Source organism: Notothenia rossii, assembly GCF_949606895.1.
Source record: "Notothenia rossii genome assembly, chromosome: 9".
NCBI classification, from domain to species: domain Eukaryota; kingdom Metazoa; phylum Chordata; class Actinopteri; order Perciformes; family Nototheniidae; genus Notothenia; species Notothenia rossii.
The window spans coordinates 60,395,376-60,414,281 of NC_136907.1; the positions used below are offsets into that span (position 1 = coordinate 60,395,376).

General features: G+C 39.1%; 1 protein-coding gene across 3 annotated transcripts in view; it reads right to left on the minus strand.

Moving 5' to 3' along the window:
* clstn2a (calsyntenin 2a) overlaps positions 1 to 18,906 on the minus strand; it is a 150,222-nt gene that overhangs the window by 39,414 nt on the left and 91,902 nt on the right. For all 3 annotated transcript variants that reach the window (XM_079647739.1, XM_079647741.1, XM_079647740.1), the window contains exons 3-6: positions 9,037 to 9,232; positions 6,793 to 6,904; positions 5,982 to 6,078; positions 2,516 to 2,665 (exon numbers count right to left, since the gene is read on the minus strand). In XM_079647739.1, the coding sequence (XP_079503865.1) occupies positions 2,516 to 2,665; positions 5,982 to 6,078; positions 6,793 to 6,904; positions 9,037 to 9,232 (555 nt within the window). The remainder of the gene's footprint in view (positions 1 to 2,515; positions 2,666 to 5,981; positions 6,079 to 6,792; positions 6,905 to 9,036; positions 9,233 to 18,906) is intronic.

An 18,906-nucleotide genomic window follows, 5' to 3' on the forward strand; every position in this document is an offset into this window, starting at 1 on the left:
ATGACCAGGTAACACATTTGACTATTTGGCATTTCATTATAATTGTGTATGCGTTTAATTCTTAATAATTGCCTTCATTATTTGTGTCTTTATTTCTTGGCTGCATTAAAAATATTCTATTATTATTGCAATGCAAATTAGATTTGTATACATAGGAACTTTGTGAATTAGTTTATTTGAATATGCTATAAAAAAAACATATACTATTATTATGTGATTTATAGGTCTATGGCAAATGTACACACTTTGTTTCCTTACTGCACTAGCTTCCTTACGATATGACAGGCTACAAACATCTATATTAATTTATTTGTGTCATGAAACACTGTCCACTGTAGGAACCACATACGTCTTGTAGCTAAAATTGTTGTCTGTTCTTTTCTGGTCTGACTTTCTGTTTTACTCTAGGAGGTTTCAGAATGAGCATGTGGGTCTTGAAAGAAGGTCAGGCTACCACACAGGCTTGGAATATTCTCAGTAAATATTTGCCCTGTGCCGAACCAAAAGAAGACTGGAAGGGCCGGTAACATGACAGAAAGAAGGGGCAGACCTGCTTGTAACTGTTAGTCTTGTTGCTCCTGTGCTTAAGTATTGTACAATTCATTACCCAAGTGTTAAATCTATCCCAGATGTATGGAAATCCTTGATTCTCAGTGTTGAAAGGGATTCACTAGCATAAAGCACAGGAAAGTGTTTGTGCATGTCTGTGTTTGTCTGAACACCTGGCAACTCTTTCCATTGATATATATATGATATCAAGTCTCCTGAGACAAAAAGTGAAATGATCAGGTAAGCGTGGAGGATTGGGAGCTGAGGAGGAGAAAACCATAATTAGCCTCTATTTATGCCGGGGAGCGACTGACCTTTTGCACACGCACAATAAATAAGGTTGTGTCCAAAAAGACTTGATATTTGAATGCATAATTGGATTATGTTTTATTCATTCATTTACGCTACCATGGGTTAATGGTTTTACGACAGGATTATGCAGTAAAGCCAATTTTCAGAGCCAAAATGCCAAAGAATCATGCAACATTGATAAGGGTGTTAGAGGGGTATGATAGCAAGGGCTCCTTTGTGATTCAAATGCTAAAAGAAGATTGCCCTGTTGTGCCAGCTGGATCTCAGAAAATAGGTTTTCCCATTAAGCAAGATCTTGGAGAAACAGCTGGTACTTCCTCTTTTTCTAAAATATGTTCTGGTTTAGGCTTAGTTTCCCCAAATCAGTGTCCCCTCAGAGCTTTGCGGTGCATGCAGATTACATTTACATGAAGTTGAATGCCATTTCAGACAACTTTCTCAACACTATACTGACTCACTCTGCACCTCCACCCCTCGGATGTGCACTGACATTTCCCTCAATGTGTGTGTGTCCCTAAAGCCTAAACAACTGGCATTCACGTCCTTTTCAGTAAGAGCTCTCCTTTCACTAAAGGATCTTGTCTGTGACATTAGGTCTGCTTTAACTACATGATTCTATTGGCACACAGAGTAATATGAGGCTTGTGAGTAGGCGTAGAGAGTATGCAAGTTGCTTTAGGAAAGCTGGAAAATGTCTATTCAATCAATGTGAACAAGTATCTCATGGTAATGGGCAACACAGTATTTTGACCTTATACTGTATGTCGTTGCCGCAACAGTCTGATAAACTGTAAAACACAAAGTGGATGCAACAGCTTAAGTGAATGTCATGTGAGACTGATATTCTACGTATTTTATACATCAAGTTAATTAATAAGGTCAAATCAATCAAAATATTTTGGCTATTATTATCGTATACAAGTGTATCTCACTAATGCCACACCACGGTATTTCTTTTTTTTTGTAGCAATACATACCACATTTAATTAAAGTGTCACAGCTACTTTGGAATTCCTGCATGTTAGATTACATTTTGTAAAACAAGGGAAACCTAATAAATAAGAGATTCTATATCATCCTTGGTCAGGGAGCTTTATAATAATATAATGAGAATGAATGAAACTGTAAAGATAATAAAACCACAGACAGGGGTTTTAATAACCAACTGGGATCACTTAGAATACTTTTAAAATAACAATCAACTCATTCCTTCTTTATAAGTTTATTTCTCTCTTTCCTCCCCCGAATTGTCTCCTTCTTCCTCCCTTTCTGTTTCTTATCTTTCCCTGTCTTCCTGAGATGCTCTCAGTGCTGACAGGTGAAGCAGCGGGGGAGACGGGGAGACTCGAATGCCGAGCTTCTCGCATGTTAAAGGGTGAAGAAAAAAACACTCCACGTCAACTTTCCCTCTGGAGGGTTTTGTCAGGTCTTCTGATTTTTCTCGAGAGACGTTCGATCTCAAATGAGACAGAGAAAGGCTACACTAAAAAGATATGCACCTTCTGCTTACAGTTTGTTGCTATCATTTAAGAATATTTAACAAAAAATGAGGGTCCATTTTCTACCAGCAAACTGTCAAGTACATCTCTATCAATTGTTACAAGGTTAATAAAGGCATTTAAAATGTTTCAGGGACTGTTTCTTTATCTCTGACCTTGCCATCCAGGTTTGCAGACAGGCTTCACATCAATATGCACAGCCACATCCTCCTTTGCTCTCTTCTGACCGCAGTCAAAGGCCGTCACCATGATCTTGTAGCTCTTCTGCTTGTCATAGCTCAGCCGCTCTGTGTTTCTGATGTTACCTGAAGGACACCAAAACAAAGAATTATCGTGATTATTTTTTGACAGAGGAACAGAAACTCTTATTTGAAAATATTAAGGCAAGAAACATTTGAAAAAAGGATCCTTGAAGGCCAAAACAGCACTTTATATTTATTGAAGCCTTTTACCGACACCGCAAGGTCCACTAACCTTGTATTGTGTTAGGATATATAAGCCTTTTGTAACAGTCAATGTAAATTCCCAATTATGGGTTTATCATCACCTGTCACCACGGTAACAGTGTGAGATGTACAGTAGGAGATGCTACAGACCAACGTGAATCGAGTACGGCTGTTAGACGAGGTTATAACTGAAGTTATTTTAGTCACAGAAAGCAACCTGCAGCTGGCTAACTTTACCTAGTGTTTAATCATACAGGCTCTTACTTTAATGTATTAATTAATACAACTTAACATGATAAAGTGCATTTTTGAATACTGGTGGCAATTGTCATGATGATTGTTTATTGTTTTTATTTTGAACTAGATGTTACATTTTTTATTTTGGCCTTGTTTACATACTGAAAAACGTATTTTCCAGAACATAAATATATTATTGACCGATTTGTTTAAAACTATTATGGTTGGGTAATATTTTGCGTATCTATAATCTAAATTAAATTAAAGGAAATTGCAGGCTGTTTTTCATGTTGCGTTTAAATGACTAAGGTCCGGGTTTTAAAGTTTTTACTGTTTTGGAAAATTGCAGTTTGGAAAACAACCCACCATAGTATTTCCCTAAAATATTGGGGCATATTTTATTCTTATGCGCACAAAGATGTTTTATCAATTGTACTCAAAACTGCTTTTGTCATATATTTTTTAGAACAAATATTTCAAAAGTGATAATTAATTTGAGAAACAACAAACACATTGAATTAATATGATGAATTGATAAAGTTTTGATATTATTAAATCTGTGACAATCAGTATCCTTTTGAATTAAAAAAAGTTTGATCCCAGAACAGCAAACAATAAATATAACCTGACCAAAATAATGTTCAACTGATGATTTTTTATATTTGTGAAAGATACAGATGTTCCTCAAGATAAACAGCAGGCTTACAAATGATGGCATAATCTTATTTTCAAAGATGTTTCACATCATTCATTGCCATCACAGTCCGTCTCTGGCTCTATGAGGAAAACTGAAGCTATTTTTGTTGTTTGCATCTGGAGGCTTTGCTGTATGAAAAGCTGTCACTCTGATTGCTGTCGTGGAGGAGAGGAGAGCAGAAGAGCTGGAAAGAGAAAATAAATTGAGAGGCCAGAGGAGAGGAGGTGCAGAGAGTACAGCAGGAATCAGTGCAGGGTACAGCAGTACAGAAAGGAGAAGACATTTGAAGTGAAGAAAGGTGAGGAGGCCACAGTTCCCACCAACACCTCCCACAGTGACCATTTGGTCCACAGCTGGGCTGAACAACATTAACAGTTAAGGTAGTGGATATCCACCACATTACATTTTTTAACAAATAAGTCGAATTTTCTAAAGACAGTTTTATATCCTTAGGTAATTAACAGGCAACATAATCCACTCTGTTGAGCTATAGTGCACATTATGTTTTTATATGTTTCTTATTCTCCTGATAGTTGAAGAGACAACCATTTTTCACAAGTTGTTTCACTTAGCTTGTAAAAACTGTTGCAAAATGACCAATTTGGGTCTGGAGGGGGGATTTCTAAAGATTATGAAATAAAGCTGATGAATTTTCACCTACATTTCCTGATCTAATTAACTTTTAGCCACATTTTATATTACGTTTAGAGGGAAACTGATATTCCTCAGATTTTCTTTGGTTTTTGACATTAGATCACAGCACACTTGAACCCTGGTTTTCTTCAGTTTTTATGTTTTTCTAAACACTTTACAGAAATTATTTGTAATTCATCCATTTTTATTTCACTGCTTTGAGTTCAATTGACTTGAATCAGTGACTCATACTGCAGTACAGCCTATTATTTACTTTTATATTTTACCATTAACTTCCATTAAAGCACAACATTCCCTTGTCCAATAAGGTAATGCCCTCTGCCTTCCTATTTCTAATTCCAATTCCAATTTCTATAAAGTTGTTCTTTTTATCCACAGTTTGCTACAATAGGTATCTGCACATTCACTAGTTTCGGCTTTGGTCAAACAAATCTATCGTTAGAGGAGACTTCTTGACACATTCATGAGAGGTTCAGACGACTGAGATTATAGAGAGAAAACCAGGAAATTGATTTTTGCTTTTATCAAGACATTAGCCCATGCTGTGTGAGGCAGGAGAAGCAACGCTATTAGTGTATTTGAAATGTACAGTATGTCAAAGTAAGGTCCTAATGTGTTTTAACCCAAATGTAAAGTAAATGATCCCTAAAGTAACAGCCTTCATCCTATTTTGTTTCAGTTGAGAAAGCAGCACCACAGGGCCCATTTGGTAGCTGCTGAGTACTTTGAAGATTTCTCACCCATGTTAGCTTAAAAGCAGTAGTTAAAAAGTTCCTTCTTTAGGATGACCTGCTGTACAACTCTGTGTGCGTGATACACAAATAATGGCTCTCCAATTTAATAAAAACTCCCAAACAAAAAAGCCTCCAGGCAGACAAAGTGAATCTCACTGAGCTTTCCCTCTCCTTTAGACCCCATTTACACGGGAGCGCAAACGCAAACGGACCGAATTCGCTATCAAAAAAGTATTCCGTTCACACGCATTCGGCTCATTTAACGTGTCCGTTCACACGAGACCACTGGAAACGCTGTAGTACATATGCCGGGCCTGTAAGTGGCGCTGTACTTCTGCCACAAAATACACCAAAAGCAGTGAAGAAGACCCCCAAGCATGGTTGCCCTTCTGTTTCTGCCCAGCGGTAGATTTAGCAACATGTAGTTCATGTAATTCTCCATGTCCACTGATGGTTGTGGTAGAGGAGCTGTAGATTTTGCAGTGACATCTGTAGCATGGTCTGTAGCAATAGCACTAGCAGTGACCATGCTACAGCAGTGAGCATCAGAGGTGGGGCTATGGCTTCATCGTTATCAGGAAATGATCGTATAGGGCGTACACACTGAGCCGTTTGGCCCCCCAGAGCGTTCCGTTTGCAGATCTATCCACGTTATCGTTTGCGGAGTCCGTTTCCGCGGTTCCGTTACGGCCTCGTGTGAACGAGAGAGAAAAGTAGCAGATACAACCCATTTCGTTCTCGTGTAAACACCGCCTTAGACACATACTTCACACCTAATCACATCAGCATTTATGACGACAGTCCAGTCTCTCATTCTACCATGCCAGATTTAAACTCACTCACACACACTTACCATTGCGGTCGATAGCAAATGGCGTCCCTGCAGTGACAATCTCATAGATGCAGATCTGGCTGTACTGTGGTGAACAGTCTTGGTCCCAAGCTTCCACCTGCAACATAAAAATAAATACTTTCTTCCCTGTCCTTAATCAACACCAAGAAGACTGCGAACCATCACAAAATCCTACGTTTTTGAACAAATCATTTTTTGTGGCATCGGGAGAGGCCACCAAGAGGTCCCATTATGCTTTTGTTGGTTTTCCCTTTACCTATAGTGTGTTTTTTGTTTGTTTTTTGTGCATATAAATGTTCTGCAAAGGCTAAAATCCCAAAGTTCAATCCAGGGGGAGTTTCCCTCTCACACCACATCCTCCCCCCCCCTGCCTGAAATGCCTCGATTGTTACTTCTGTGACATCATGACATCACCATGTCACAGTCGCTCTTATATTGGCTAGCGCTCCAACACATTGTACGGTATAGGTTAAGGGGCGGGAACATCTTTAAGCGGTTGACCAATCACGTCAGAGCCGGCCAGCTAACCAATCAGAGCAGACTGGGCTATGGTTTCAGACAGAGGGTGAAAAGAGGTGTGGCAGCACAGGCAGTATGAGAAACATAAAGACATTTTTTAACATTAAAGCATGGAAACATGTCACAGTAGAGGCACAAAATACAAATATGAAACCTGAAAATGAGCATAAAATGTCCTCTTTAACCTTCTGAACCAACACAATTATTTGCCAGGTTGATCCTCAAAATAAAACAATGAATCAAAAAACAAAAACCAAAGTAATGATACCTTTAAAATATGATATCTAAATACCTGCAAAATGCTGTCGTAGATTTTGCCCTCTGTAACAGATGCCTTGTAAAGTGGCTCCCGAAACACAGGGCTGAACTCATTGACGTCATCCACCTGGATGTGAACCACCGCCCTGAGAGGAGAGGAGGGAAGGGTGTGAAGAAAGTGCAGAGGAAATGATTGATGGATTAAAGGAAAAAGAAGGATGCAGGGAAAGAAGAGATGGATGGAGGGAGGGAGAGAGGAGACAAGGACAAATCTCTCTAAGTCATTAGAGTTGAAGACAATTAATAAGGACCTAAAGGTACTGTTTATCTTGTGAACAGTGGTTAGTTGAAGGCGGAGCAATGTGAGAGGACAACAGTTCCTAAGCTTGTAGGGAAAATAGATTTATTCCTGAAAATCAGGATTTGGAAGAGTTACCTCTTGATTATCTGTATTTCTTTGTGAAATGGGTTCAAATTATCATCATGTCAATCAAACTTTTATTTAACAGGCATGTTAACGGAACAAAAGTCGGGTTGTTATTGAAGGTTCCTTCTAACTTTTTCCTTCACTATCTTTTTAAGGAGCACATAAAAACACACTCATTTGCAGGTTGTAAACTTTAAACTCTAATAACATTTGTGCACTAAAGATTATAAAATGAGGCAATAATTTAGATCATATCATGAAATTCTCCTCCCCGGTGACCTTCTCTGACAACAACTCACAGTGTATCTGGAGAATCACATCTGGCTAATTAATGACATTAGCTTAATGAGGCCTATTTAGAATGTCATGCTGCGATAATGTCACATTCACACACACTCACACACACACACGTTCACTGTGTGTCATCCATCATCCACTGGTGAAATTCATCACAGATTCCTGAGCAGATAGCTCTTCCCTCTCTCCCCTTCCTCCTAGTACTAAGTATGGAGAAGCTTATTTTCCAGCTCTTTGTGTCTGACTGAAAGTACACAGGGTTGGATTTTCTGCTGTCTATTCCATTCTACCTGTCCGTCAATCTCACAAGGAACTGCCACACACACATAATATATATGGGCCATTCGGGGGACATACCCTGAGAGCAGAGCTGTACGTTTTAACATGTCACTGCTGCCGTGCTCAGAGATCTTGAAAATATATACCAGAAAAGAAAGAAGAGAATGTAGAAAAAGGAAAGACATATCCATTGAAAGGTGTTTTTCTTCATTACCTTTAGCTGTGAATGCACAATATGTATATTTAAGGGAAGGCTATGGAATGTATTTTCTCTATTTCAAGACACCAAGACAAGTCTGAAGTGCTACAGCAGGACTAGTTTAAAACAAAAAACAAAAAGAGATTCTGGAAAGAAAATAATGCACACTCCAACTCAGACCCATCATGTACGGGACTATAAAACCACAGGTGGGCGGTTCACTTCTGGCCTCTGCAGTTGTGTCAAAAAGTTCAGATCCATTTGAGTCATGCAAAAATCTTGAGCGAGAATCACATTACATATTTGTAAGTTTGATTTCAGTCATTAAAATAGTCATTTGTGTTAATTGGGTAGGAAATATAATCAGTATAATGTAGTTAAATACACAAGTGTGTTTTGTAATTGTTATGTAAGCTTTCAATGACAATAACAATGACAATGACAGAGAACAATGACAGAGAAATGTTTTATACATCATTCATTTTTAGGGTATGTCGTAGTGATGTTATAAATGTTCTTGCTGTTTGTGATGGTGAGACTTAACATATTAAAGTTTTCTCTGTTTTTCATGTTCAAGACTTTTTTGAGGCATATGACTCATTTGTGCAGCTGCCTTTGTTACTTTGATGTTCATATTTGTTTGTCAGTCATGTGTCTTTGTCCGCCCACTTTAAATCAATTTACATTGACAGCCAAACAAGCAAATCATGGGAAGATAACCAATAATAAGCAGTATGACAGATTTGATACAGCGTCTAACAATTACCATTTTCATAGCTGAGTTATACAGCAGCATTAAAAAAGCTTCAGAGATGTAAACATGTCAGATAGTCGGGGGTTGCCGGAGTCACAAATGATGTTAAGTTAGTTGTTTAGCTGTTATAAAAGATTGAAATATGTCACAATTGTAAACCCACTAATAAATTGTCAGAATTTTCTGTCAGTGTTATCTTTTCAAGGGAAGATCCCACATCTAGGCAGAAAAACATGCAAGAAACATGTTGGACTAAAAAGTGCCTTAATGACGACTGAAGCAAATACCCCCACATCACATGGACAGATATTCATCGACTCACTTGTGGGATTTCTTCCAGTCGGCTCCGCTGGGCCCCGCCCCGCAGTCGTAGGCCTGGATGATGAAGGTGTACTCTTTCTGGCTCTCACAGTCCACCGGGCTGCTGGCCCGCAGGACTCCCTCTCCTGATGTGCGATTCAACACCACGGCCTCGAAGGGAGCATCCTGACCATAAATCTTAAAGGAGCAAATCTCCCCTAAAAAGACAAGGAAATATCCACATCAAATGGTGTGTTCTTTTACAGTACATGTACACAATAAAAGAAATCAACAGCTATTGCAGTATTTAAGACAGTATCTCCATGAATTCAACATTTCTGAAGTTTGTGTATCAGTTGAACATATGAAATATCCCTTGTCTTTATCCGAGAGAAAACAAACCATGAATCCAACAGGCTCCAACAAGCCTGTTGGCCAACAGAGGCTGAAATGTAACTCAGCATGAGGCATATGAATGACAGACGTTGAAGATGATAAATATAGAGGCATTAGGCACGTCAGCTATCAAGCTAAAGTGCACTAAGAACAGTAACCATAGGAAAAACTATACACTGCCAAGCTCTAACATTGACATAATTTAACAATAGCTTGTTACGGGTGTAAATAAAAATAAATAAAGATAAGGAGAGTATGGATAAGAGAAAGAAAACAGATGTAAAGGAGCCACTGTTGTACATCATAGCTGTGGTGATAAGATATAGGAGATTGTGTGTGTTTCTGATTATTGCTGATAGAATACATGTTTAAACAAAATGTTACTGTCCAAACCCTTGTATTTGTATGGATTTGGATTGACTGCCATTGTTTCTGAAACATTATCTTTCACGACTGTTGTAGTAAAACTATTTTATAGTGACAAAAGTAGATATATATGTAGTTATCTTTATAGCAATTATTCAGTGTAGGCAGCGCTTTATGAGCAATCATAAGAAAAGAAAAGAATAGAAGCATCTCCAATTGCTGGACTCTCGCAGATTTTTCATTCATCACATTGCTGGTAAAAGTAATTTTTTTATTTTGCTTGGTTTGTTCCACCCTTTATCGTACCCTGTAATTTTTTCAAACACAGCAGTAGCTACAAGATAATTGAGGCTGAATCAAATAGTGAAGTAAAAAGTAACAATACACACTTTTCCTTGACAGCACAGCTGTCACTCCACATTTCAGTCCGAGTGTTATTTCTGGACACAGTGATATTTGTCAGCATGAGTTGCTAATCAAGATAATTTCTCATGTATGTCAAACTGCGCCAGCTCAACAACAGAAGACATTTGTTGTGTCTCAGCATTGTGTTTTTCTTAGGTGTGTGTGTTTCAGTGTGTAGATTTGTGTGAGTTTTGAATCATCCGTGGGGTTTATCCCCTGCACAAGGGCTTGTTTCAGGGATTTGGGGAATCTCCTTGCACAGGGAACAAAAGGCTGCAGCGCTCTGACCCTGTGCTGGCTGATATCTCTGCGCACAAAGTGGGACACAGCGGGAACAAAAAGCTTCCGAGCTCTGGGAATTTAGCTTGCATGCTCAAACCCACAGACCAAAACAAAGACAAAGTTCCCTCTCGCCATTGGATTCTTTCCGTCTATCCCCCCTCATCTTCATATCCCACTGCCATGCACACACTTCTATTTTCCCTCTCTCTTCCTTTAAACCTGATTCAACTCAACATAATTGAAATAATGATGCCTCCAAGCCCAGTTGGCTCCAATGTTTGATCCCTAACCAATTTTAATGATGCCAGGCACTTATATGTTCTTTACGGTGTTGAAGATGAAAAGGTACCTAATGTGTGATGTGTACTGTATGGAAAAGCAATAATAAACCTTGAAGGTGGTATGGAAAAAAAGGCGATAAGCATGGCCTTGATCCTGTCTGCAAATACAAACCAACAGAGAAAATATTGTCCAAGATGAGAACCAAGAGAGATAAATGTACAGTGATTATAATATACTGCTGCAGCCCTTATACATAACCCTCATCTTTGTGGTTAGGGAGGGAAAGGTTCATACATGTAATCCATTTTCAGCTCCATGTTGTGGCAAATGTATTTTACGCTGGATTACATTTTACAAGAGAACATAAGAGTCATGGGGTAGAAGAAAGATGGAGAGCACAAGTAAAGGAGGGAGAGATGAGGTGGAATGTGATGTGCCAATGTATATGTAAATAGTAATGACACCAATTTCAGACGGATTCCTACTGTGTCAGCAAATGTGACACACACACACACACACACACACACACACACACACACACACACACACACACACACACACACACACACACACACACACACACACACACACACACACACACACACACACACACACACACACACACACACACACACACACACACACACACACACACACACACACACACACACACACACACACACACACACACACACACACACACACACACACACACATTTTGTTCCCCGGCAGCCCCAACCAGAGGGAATGCTATAATTTGTGGTTTATGGACAGAGAGAGTGAAGCCTAATCTTTTGGCCTTATACATCACGAGGGAAAGGGCTCGCTTTCTAGAGTAAACATCATAGATTTTTGCTCCTGGGCCCCGTGCCATGGCACATTGAGAGTGAGGTGGAAGAGTCAGCAAAAAATGATTTGATATTAACATTCATCTGAAATACTCCACAGAAAGTTTGAGCGGCATAACCTGCATCGATGGAAAATGTCAACCTGTCAGGGAACATGTATTTCACGGGATGTTAAATTGCATATATAATGGGAAAGGACATGATGAATAAAGTTAATGAGAAAATGAAGCCCCACAAAATAACACGTTGTCACAAGGAGCCGAAACAAATGTGTCCATTCCTACCGTAAGTAACAGCAGTTGACAGAGCATTTAATTTCTACAAGTTATTCTTTCATATTTGTTAGATTTAACAGTTGCTTACGCATAATTTTAAAAATCCATGGCTTCTTTTTGAAGGGTGGAATCAGATTTACATATTTCCCTAAAATATATGTTATCTGACTCTGTATACTTTCATTTGTATAACTTGGTTGTTGTAATTTCTGCCTTAGTTTATGTTTGTGTTCCTGTTTGTATTGATTAAAGCAAAAATCAATGATGATACTTGTCTACCACTTATTGGACATTTTTTAGTTTTCAACACTTCTTTCAAAATAACAACTGAGACTAATTATGTATAGAATGTATCTTTAAGTGATTTAAGAAAAACAATGTCATACCAGATTTTCTAACACAGCAGCAAAAGCACCATTGTTGCCAATAACAATAGAGCAATCACAAACCAATACTTCATCAAGTAATTCTCCTGAAGTGTGACTAAGACAGGGCAAAGTTTGGATTCACATGGGGTTTGAAACAACCTGCGGCCCTTTGTTGCAAGTCGTCCGCTCTCTCTAACACATTGATGCCCGTCTTTGGCTTTACCCTAGAAAAGAAAAAAACTGCAAAAAAATAAACTTTAAAATAAAAAACAAAAACTTGTGGCTCTGTCATACAATTGTGTGAATTTCACAATCAGTACCGAAATGTAATGTACCGGTGTTCAAAACACAATGAATGTAATTGAAGACAGCAGTCTGGCAGCTGCATATTGTTCCAAGATGTGGATGGCATGCTGTGAAAATGACTAAACCATTACAGTAATCTGAACAAGGTGTGACAAAGGCATGAAAAACTGAAATTAGAGGGTTGATTTGAGCTGCACGATGCAAAAGAAAGCCAACACTATAACTACAACACCAACATGCTCATTAGCACAACTCAGTATACAGAAAAAAATACTAACTGGGGTCAGGAACTGTGAGTAAAACTGCTGTCTTCAACGGAGATTGTGGGCTATTCACCCACTGATGACAAGAAGACAATTATGTTAAATAGACAGGCTGCTTAAAGTCCTTTAGGTTAAAGAAGAGGAACAATTTTCTATCATCAGCATGAAAATTAAAGAATATGTCAGGCTGTCCAATAATGTGACCCAAGGAAATATGAGTGGAGACAAATTAGAGGCGAGGAATAAAGTGTTGAATTTATATCTGAAGCGACAAGTTAATACTTCACCAATTAGGGCGGGAGTGTCTGTCTTCTCTAGATTTTAAAAGTTAACGATGTGACACATAACCTTGAGTCGTGATTTTGAATCTGTGACCTGTACTGCAACATTTAAGGAGTCACTTCCAAAGTATTGAAAGCCTCCGGTGAGCCCTCTTTCTCAGTGAAGCCTCGACAGAGAGGGACTACATTCAATCATGTTAATTCCTCGTCTTAAACAAATGCTGTTGTGACTCCATCTGTTGAGTCTGTGCCCGTTTGTCTGTCTCTGTGTGGAGCATTAGACAGACATAAAAGCTTCAGTTTCAAGATTTCACTGTGTGTGTGTGTGTGCGTAGGGAATTGCAAGGCCTTGATTAAAGTCCTGAGCAGAGTATCAGACGGTTTTAAGCCCTGATCACTCTCGTGCCTTCCGTTGTAAACCCCCGTTCACCCCTGCTCTAGTTTAATTATCACCGGATTACACTTCATTTGACCCACAGATACACCCTACTGTAACTACACGCGCAACACATGCACACAATACAGCATGTGTGTTCTCTCTCTCTCTCTCACACACACACACACACACACACACACACACACACACACACACACACACACACACACACACACACACACACACACACACACACACACACACACACACACACACACACACACACACACACACACACACACACACACACACACACACACACACACACACACACACACACACACACACACACACACACACACACACACACACACACACACACACACACACACACACACACACACACACACACACACACACACACACACAGCTTTGCTCGGTTTGTCTACACTAGAGGTACAAATGTACAACTCTTTATGCTACATCCTCTTCTTTCCAGTAGTATTACGAAAATATTATTTTCAACGAGCCTTCACAGTTTTTGTTTAAATAACTTAAAAATATATTCAAAGATGTGCGGTCTAAAATGTCACCAGATCCTTGGTGAGGTTGGGGCGTTTCATTGTAGACATAAGAGATTTCCACCAGACGCACCTTTACTCTAAAGATTCCCGCGGCATATGGAGCATATGGCTGTGTCTGACTGAGCAAACAAGGGGACGTGTTATACTGTAAGTCTACTCCAGCTCCAGAGCTTCAATCACTCCAGCTGTCGCCCGGAAGAAAGACAATTTACACAGTAGAACTTCTTAGAACTTCTCAAAGCTTCAAAACTTCGTCCAGCCCATATGTTGACAAACTCACGCCTCAAACTGTGATTTAATGAACATTATGTTTGGGCTCCTGCTGTTCAAAAAACACAGAGTAAGCAGTTCTATAAGGTACCTGTACAGTCAAATCACATGTGTCAATCTCAAGGCCCGGTGGCCAAATCAGGCCCTTGGTGGATTTAATTTCGGCCCACAGGATCATTTCTAATTACTATTAGATCTAGCCCGCCGTTATATTGCACGCACACCTTCACTCCATCCTGAGGATTTCCTCAGCTCAGAGCCTGACCCCAAACATTGATGAACTTGCACACAAGATGAGATGCCAAGTATCTGGCTTGAGCTAGCATCACAGAGCAGCAAACTGAGTTTCAATGGATGTTTCCTTTTTGCACTTTTGTTCTTGCGACAACAGGGCATGTTTGTTTTTTTCTTTGAGGGAAATCGTTTTTTTGAAGCTGTTGTTGGCCTGTGGAAAAATGTAATCATAAGAAATGACTACGGAAAATCTGCAGATAGAGCCATAAGAAATGAATGCAACTGATTATGTAATGTTTAATGTTGTTTTTATAGGCAATAATTGAAGCTTTGTTAGTTCCAGGTTCAATATGTGCAATAAGTTCATTTCAATAATCTTGGCAATAAAAGTTGAACCAGTCCGGCCCTCGACTAGTACAGACTTTTTTATTTTGGCCCACTGTGTATTTGAGTTTGACACCCCTGGTCTAATCCAAGTCAATGCAAACTTGACAGAATATTAAACACATATCTCTGTATCCAACAACACAACACATGCCTTAATCACACATAGGATTAAGTACAGGTGTTATGGTATTGGGTTGCTTTATGTTGAACCTAATTAAATCTAACTGAAATCACATAGTATAATCATCCCTTTCTCCTTTTGAAAACAATTTGTATCTGAAGTACGTAATATAATAATACATTTTTGTATATTATATTAAATTTATTAGTATTCTATTATCATCTTACTCTAAAAGGCACGGGGAAAAAGTATTTATCCACTGATCATGTATACTTTAGCTTTTCTCTATTCAGCAAGTTTTCATATAGGTCATGGCTGATTTCTTGCTATCATATCATATCATATCATGCTGTAAAAATGAATTACATACTTACATTTCTAGTTTGTTTGAGGTGATGTATATATTTTAGCCCCAGTCTTTTTATCAAATATCTTGACCAAATCCTTACCAGTTGTTTAAAGGGTGGGAAAGCAACCATGGTGAGGTCATCATTATTGCAAACATTTAAAAAAATATAAATGGCGGAAATGTCTTACCTAATATTCAGTTATTTTGGTCAACATATATTTATAAAATGACTATGTGGTCGGTTGGAGACTCCATCATGTTCCTCATCTTCCCCAAAGGCTCTCTTCACTTTCTCCATAGCAGTCAATCCTTCCTTTCACAGCCCGAGGTGCTGTCCACCCGCAGGGATTGGTTTCAATTCAGACATCATTCTAAGTTGAGCCTCCATTTGATTGCCTGCACCTATTTCCCGCAGCTCAGCTTTCTGAGCCTTAAGAGACCTCCACAAAGATGGCACTTTTTGAAGCTTTTTTAGAATTATCATTTTAATTAGCTTGTGTCATACATTTTTCAGTTAGATACTGTTTTTAATGCCATCCTTCTCTCCCGTCTAAACAGAAGAAGGATGACCCTATGACACGAAAAGTTGTATCAGAAATCACTCATATCCAAGATATAACTTGTGGATTTGAAAAGTCATTCTGGTGCCAAACGTAGAAAAGATTAGAAGCAGGACCTGGTGAGATGTTACAGATCAGTGGTGGGATAAAGCTGTGTACAGATTTTGATCCAGCAGACCATGTGCAAAGTTGCCATTAATACATTTTAATGTGTTAGACTGATCACATTTTTCAAAGTTCTTGAAATCTTTTAAAATCTTTTAGCCCAAGGTGACAGTATGCAACGCTTCTTCTTTTAACTTATTGTCTTGGGTGTCAGACTACATACATTTTGAATTTATTCTTTTACAATTTTGATAAAGATCCTCGGAATGGATGTTAACTTTTGTCTTTTTACTACGCAAAACGTCGGGTCTCTGGTAATTCTTCACAATTTATTCTTCACAATCAGACATATGATCATCTTTCCCTTTTCCAATTTTACATCTACGAATATATCCTAATTCTTTTATCCTAATTGGATGGTTTTGTTGGCAAATATGTCAGATTGTTGATTGATGAGCTAACAAATGCATTGAGTGTGATATGTGATTTCTGTTTTGTATTTGAATAGTAATAATTCAAAAGTATAATCAAAACTGAAGTATTATATATGAATTTCAGTTTTAAGGTGAAAGTGTATATGCACAAAAAGTGTGGTAAGAATCTATGATAAATTGGTTCTTAAGCTAGAGTCATTTAAAAATGTTAAAAATACTTAATTAGAAAAAAGTTCTTCCTCTACTTTTGAATTTCTGTATTTGTGATTGAAGTTGGAGGAGGAGGTTGAAAACACATGAGAGTTCATGGCCTTTAACTAAGCCGTCTCCTATTTGCTTTAATAGGATTTTCTCTGTCTCAAGGTTGATGAGGACACAGAGCGTTGGGCATGTCACTGGAGGATAAGTTGTCAATGTCAGTAATGCTTCTGCAGATTTGTCACTTGATGACATGTGTCTTTTTAAATCTACTCTCAAAGTTTCCCTCAGCTACTTTCACACTAAAGTAACTTGAGAAAAGAAGATGGACATTGCAAGATGCAAAGTTATTCCTTATGACATCTTGAAAATAATTAGAAGATATACATACGGTATGTCTATAGTACATAACATAACCTGTGTAAAGTTCTGCATATGCACCCACATCCCACAAACAAACAAAACTCCCACAAACAAAAGCACCAACACAATCCATATGGTATTGATTCAAAGCACCTCTTAACACATACTGTACACCTACACACAATATAAAGTACGTCCTACAGTATAGCCAGCATTCAAATAATTCCTCAGATTTGAGCTGCAACAGGAAATAGCTCCTGAATTGTTCCATGACTAAATGCCGTCAAAAATACCAGCATCTACATTCCCACCGCCTCCCCCTCCAGAAGACTCCAGAGTGAAAAGTGTTGCTGTATTCACAATGCAGTGTGTGTGTGTGTGTGTGTGTGTGTGTGTGTGTGTGTGTGTGTGTGTGTGTGTGTGTGTGTGTGTGTGTGTGTGTGTGTGTGTGTGTGTGTGTGTGCGTGTGCGTATACCGGTACATGCATTTGTTGACCAGCGCAGTCACAGCAGGCTCACAGTCAGTTAAAGAGAGACATGAAGGGGCAATTCATCACAGTCTCACCGGGCTCCTTCAGATAGCCGGCCACTTCCTAATTGCATTTGGGAGATTGTCGCACTATCCACTTGACCTCAGGGTGACGAATCAACAGCTCACACAGACGGGAAGCACATGTACTAACACACACACACACACACACACACACACACACACACACACACACACACACACACACACACACACACACACACACACACACACACACACACACACACACACACACACACACACACACACACACACACACACACACACACACACACACACACACACACACACACACACACACACACACACACACACACACACACACACACACACACACACACACCAGGTTTTCTATTCACTCAGGACCCTGGACAACACAATGTAAAAACGAGGGGAATTCAATATCGTACACAATACACTTATTCTGCTGCAGGCTTTGATGGTCTGCTATGCAATTAGTGTTGTTTGCAGCATCTGAAGTTGTGGGATTGAAATGCATCGGATGAACTGCGGTTGTCATTGTTGCCTGTTAATTGAACGGCGTGAAGATGTAGTTCTGCCACTTCAATGCTAAAGAGAGGACGAGAGCTCTCAACAGTGTTTTTGGATGAAGTGTTTCAAACCGATAAGAAATAGTTGAATGCCGAAGTCAGACACAACAACGATTCGTTTAGGAGAGTCTACTTCTGTCTGAGAAATCATGGGTTTGAGTTACAATGTAGCATTTAGGCTTTTATCCAGTGAAAGTTTGAACGTAAAAAAAGAAAGGTAAATGAGGATGCTGTTAATCACTTTTACAGGAAATTGAGCATGGGGGTAGTGCATCAAACGTTGACCCACAAATTAAGCACAGTTTATCAATTTACCAAAATTAAACAATACAAATAACAGCCTGTGCGATTACAGAAGGGATAATAAACCAGCCCCAAATGTAATAAGACCAACAGAGATATGAGCACTCTGGGGAATACCACTGACATGTAGTACTGAAGAGGTCAAAAGGGATACAGAGGAGTGAATTAAAAAGTGATTGAGAGGAGAGGAGAAAGTGCAGGGGAGATAAAGGATGAGGAAGGATATAGAGAGATAACTAATCCAGGTTTAAATATCACACCACCAACCTCTTCAGTCGTTCTCTTCCACTCCACTCCCACACCTCTCCATGTTTCTTCTCCCTTCCTCTGTAGCAGATTTCGGGGTTAGCCATTGTTCAGCTCTCAACATCAGCACCGCTCAACCTTGCTCTCCCTCACCCCGGAAACACCTCACCCACTCTTGTTTTTACCCTC